Raw genomic sequence first — 4,539 nt, forward strand, 5'->3', positions numbered from 1 at the left:
CTTTTGAATTCACATGTACTACCCAACCCCAGCCACTTCTCTAAATCTTCCCCTTCAAGACCGCCCGTGTATTTATCAGGAACATCAGAGCCTGATGACAAACCCCAGGGAACAGCCTACAAAGTCAGAGGGAGGGACCTGGGATGGAAGAGGACAAGGACTCACTGAAGAAGGCTCCGAAATGTTACAAGACTGATTACATGGGGAGTTAACTCCTTACAGCCTTGACCGCAGCCCACGTGATGGGCCAGAGTCCCTAAGGCGCTCCAGGGACTGGTTTAGGAGCCTAAAGAGGACAGCGTGACAGGCAGAGGGTTTCCTTCCGCAGCTGCCTGGCACGCAGGCTCCCGGGCCACCAAGCTCCTACCTCCCGGGCGCTCGTGCCTGCCGTCCGTATGCAGCAACATGGCGATGGGCATGCCCACGTTCTTTGACCTGCCAGCCACCACCACGTTCTTCCCCAGCGTTGGGATGCCTGCAGAGGACAAGATGGAGTCTTAAAACAAACCCAAGCTGGAGTTATGCCAGAGAGCAGCCAAATACTGCAGCAGCAGCTTACCAGTTCTCTTAATGATCTCCCACACCCCCCAGGGGGTAGCCGGCAGCATGGAGTACTGGTCGAGGCACATGCGCCCCACGTTTATCACATGAAAGCCATCAACGTCTTTGTCTGGAGTCACAGCGTTGCAAATCTTGCGTTCATCAATATGTTCTGGAAGAGAACAAAAAGATTTAACCCCAGGGATCAGCCAAAAACCTGCTCTTTGCAGTCAGCCAGAGCCCTGACCTGCTGCATCAGTCCCTTCGGAGTTTGGAAGCTTGAAGCTACTCAAGACTTCCAGCAAGCTCAAGGCAAACAGCTCCCAGCAGAAGGGGACTGGAACCACTTTGGGACTACAGCGTCGCTAATGCCGAGAGGGTATTTTTAGGCAGCCTCAGCGTCACAACCGAGTTCAAGCTTCTGGCTCTGGAAGCTGATACTCCCCACACGGGAACAGATTTCTCTGACCCCCAGCAACTTAACTGGTACGGGCAGCTGTGCGATGGAGTAGCTGCATCAACTTCTTTAAGCTGCATCATGGCAGAGTGCCACCTCTCATGTCACAGGATAGCCCCTGTGCTGCTACTCCTCTTTCTGGCACATACAAACCCTCAAAAGCTTTATGTAAAAATGAAACAGATGGAAATCTAGCTACTCACCGGGTAAAGGAAGCTGTACTAACAGGCCATCCACATTGGCATCGTTATTGAGTTTGCTGATCAAATCCAGTAGCTCCTCTTCAGTAACAGAAGCCGGCCTGAGGATGGTTTCGCTGCTGATTCCTGCGCAATCATTGAAAGCGCCGCATTAGAGAGCCACAAGCGGGAGAGCAACTTTCTTGATCCACGCGGACTTAAGCTGCCCTATTTCATTGCTCTGCCAAACCTGATAGGCACGCACCAAGGATTGCACGCTTTGTGTGACAACGAGCACCTTCCAGGCTGGAGACCTTCCCATGTCTTACGAGTTATGGTTACGGACTATTAGTATCGGTCTAATGACCTGGGAAAGACTATTTGAAAGCAGAGACCCGCGGAGCGCAGGGAGGGCTTGGAGAAACCTAACCAAGGTGTGCTACGGTGAAGATGCAACCGCACGTCCTATGGTCCCTCTTGACACGGTAAGCTAACACACGTTAACTTAAGAACCTCAGCTCCAAAGAAGCCTTTGGCAGCACGGAACCCAAGGGAAAATTAAAGCATTTATTGCCCCTAACCCCTTTCAGCACATTTTCTCCAGAAGCATACTTGGCTGAACACCGAGCAGGACCTCGGCTTGCAAGATTGGAAGGAGTCAGAGGGTAGCAAGGCTGCTGAACGATGACCGCATCTCAGGCAGCTGACGAAAGAAAGCAACTCAGAGCCCTGCCTGTTCTTTATATGGCCCTAGGAAGACCACAAATCCAAACTACAGAGCTTGATGTTGCCCTAAAGGATTCAAACGGCACACGTGAATCGTGTTTATTAACTACATCCCAGTACAACAATGAAGGCAGCCAAAAGAGTCACAGCAAATGCCGGGGCAAACGTGGACTGCCATGCAGCTGAGGTGAAAAGCTGCCAGATGGATGCATCCCAAAAAGCTTCCCTCAGCCTCCAGCTTAAAGCAAGATAAAACAGTTACTTGCTCCACTTTTTCGGAACAGAGCGCAAGACATACCGACGTCAGCAGCCGCTTTGGTTTTGTTCAGTACGTAGGAGTGACTCGCTGGATTTTCACCGACGAGAACAACGCTGAGGTGAGGTCTCTTGTTTCCAGCCGCTACCCACTGCTCAACCTCGTGACGGGCTTCCTGTCTGATCTGCCGGGCCAGCTTCCTTCCAGAAATCACAACGGCATCATTTCTGCAACAGATAAAGCGTTACCAAAGCAGTCAGCATCGTTAGGACCATCAAATCCAAGCTCTGTGCAACATAGACCCGGAAAAACGGATGCCAACTGCAGAAAAGGCTCTTTTAACTCGAGCTCTGTACGAGCCTATTGCACTTTTACCCCAAATCATGTGCAGCAGCACATTTCAGTCTTCGTTTACAGCTTTGCTGCCCAAAGCCGGGATCAGCAAACAAAACTGCCGGAGGGACCAACTTATCTGTGCAGCCTGAGAAAGCGTACGCACTATTCTTCTCTGCAAGGCCAAGAGTCCGTGTGTATCATTCGCCTAGCGCGTGTTTCAAGCTAAGATACTATTAGCTTCCATTTTTAGAAAGCCGGTCATCCATTCCTCGTGAAGACGTGACAGCTTCGCTACAAAGGACTTACACAAAGCAGAACTCGCTCCACTTAAGTGGAGCTTCCGCCATTGAAAAGGTCTGTTGAGTAATGCTGGCTCGTTGGACGCAGCGCGGGAGGCACAGCGTGCCGTGCTTCTGTACCGAGTGCTGTTCCCGGAGATCCTAGTCCCCCCCAAATTCCTCGGCGAGACCGCCTAGCACAGCACGCACCGTGCGTGAGCCAATCTCGTGCCCTCCCCTGCTCAAGTAATTGCTGCCACCGCTACAGTCGTACCTTCAGGCTGTTAAAGCTGGGCTGGGGGTACGCGGTTTCACCCCCTCTGACAGACTCCAATGTCTAGCTGGAGTAGAAGGGACATTTGCCCGTTCAAACCACGTCAAAACAGCTCCTCGCATACATTTCTGGTCTAAATTGGTAACGGGAATATCCAGTCACCGCCAAACGCATTCCAGGCAACTGGACACCCTGCAGTATATAGAAAGGCTGGCTTGACCTACAGCTAGCCGTGAGGCCACGGCTGCCAGTCCCCGCTCACAACAGGCTGTCCACACTGCTCACGCTCATTTTTCTTCAGGTTATCGCTGTAACTCTTATTTGAACGTCATTCTCATTCACTAATCCCTTTGTGAGAGGATTCACCTTCACAAGCTTCGCTTCTAGACTTCGCTACGGCATTTAAGTTCTTGCTTGCTGCAAGGCCTCGTGACGAGCACCTTACTCACTTGCCCCAATTATTCCCACTTCTGAGCCAGAGCAGGCAAAGTTGCTCCCCACAGCGTTATGTCGTTCATGGTGCCTTCCCGAATCGCAAGGACCAGCCCATTTCTGAAGCAACATGCATCACAACTCCACCAGCTGCTCAACCTGCCACAGGAATCCAGGAGACGACTGACCCAACCCTCCCTGCACCACACCACTCAACAGCAGCAAGCTGAATTGCTGCAGTTTCTCCTCAAAAAAAATCCATCAGCTGCCTGGCGTACAGACCTTCTGCTACCAAGATCCCACGTGAAGTCCGACGCTGCTGTTCTCTGACCTTCTCCAGGTATAATCCTGATCCTGCAGCTCTGGGGACAGCTGCCACCGGGGAGAGCCACCACGAGAGCCGCTCCAGACACCGCAGGAGAGCCACAAGGTACCATCCCAGGTAGGAAATCCTTTTGCCTAAATACTTACTTAGAGATGCAGAGGATCTTTTGCGCTTTCTTAATCCCTGACCTACTCAAATAGGTAGTTTTCCCCATTTACTGGGAATTTAGCGTTACTTCATCCCTAACAGCAATCGCCCCAGTAAAAACCCATCCCAGACCAGCTCAGCCCACGACCCCTCTAATTCTTATTTTAGCTGCAGAGCTAAACCTGCGCTAAACTACCGTACGTCCGCTTAGCTGTAAAAAGGAATTATTACGAGTGCCTGGCAAGCCAGGGAAAGGAGAATTCGTTAAATCAGAGACACCTCATGCCAAGAACCTACCTGAATCTTCCCCTTACGTAAGCCTGAGACTGGGGTGCCCAGCCTGGGCTCCCAGGGGATGGGGACAACCACCAGCAGCCCCCCTGTGAGCTACAGGGAAGCCAAAATAAGAGCTCACAGCCCTGTTTGGAGCAGGGAACAGCAGCGGAACCGAAGCTCCCGAGCAGCAGCAGCTCCCTCAAGGGCTGTTTCGGTGCATTAGAGCAAAACCCGCGGGGAATGGTGCAGAAATGGAAGGGGAAAGTCAGTTGGGACACGGCCTGAGCCGGGGCCGGGATGCTCGGGGGGTCTC

The 4,539-nt window shown here is 52.1% G+C and overlaps 1 protein-coding gene across 1 annotated transcript in view; it reads right to left on the minus strand.

Moving 5' to 3' along the window:
* Positions 1 to 2,385, minus strand: part of MTHFD2 (methylenetetrahydrofolate dehydrogenase (NADP+ dependent) 2, methenyltetrahydrofolate cyclohydrolase) — a gene marked incomplete at its 5' end in the record, with an annotated part of 5,207 nt that extends 2,822 nt beyond the window's left edge. The window contains 4 exons of the mRNA XM_009572995.1: positions 368 to 475; positions 560 to 712; positions 1,201 to 1,323; positions 2,201 to 2,385. Of these exons, the coding sequence (XP_009571290.1) occupies positions 368 to 475; positions 560 to 712; positions 1,201 to 1,323; positions 2,201 to 2,385 (569 nt within the window). The remainder of the gene's footprint in view (positions 1 to 367; positions 476 to 559; positions 713 to 1,200; positions 1,324 to 2,200) is intronic.
* Positions 2,386 to 4,539: the final 2,154 nt, after the last annotated feature.

Source organism: Fulmarus glacialis, unplaced genomic scaffold (genome assembly GCF_000690835.1).
Source record: "Fulmarus glacialis isolate BGI_N327 unplaced genomic scaffold, ASM69083v1 scaffold18712, whole genome shotgun sequence".
Classification (NCBI taxonomy): domain Eukaryota; kingdom Metazoa; phylum Chordata; class Aves; order Procellariiformes; family Procellariidae; genus Fulmarus; species Fulmarus glacialis.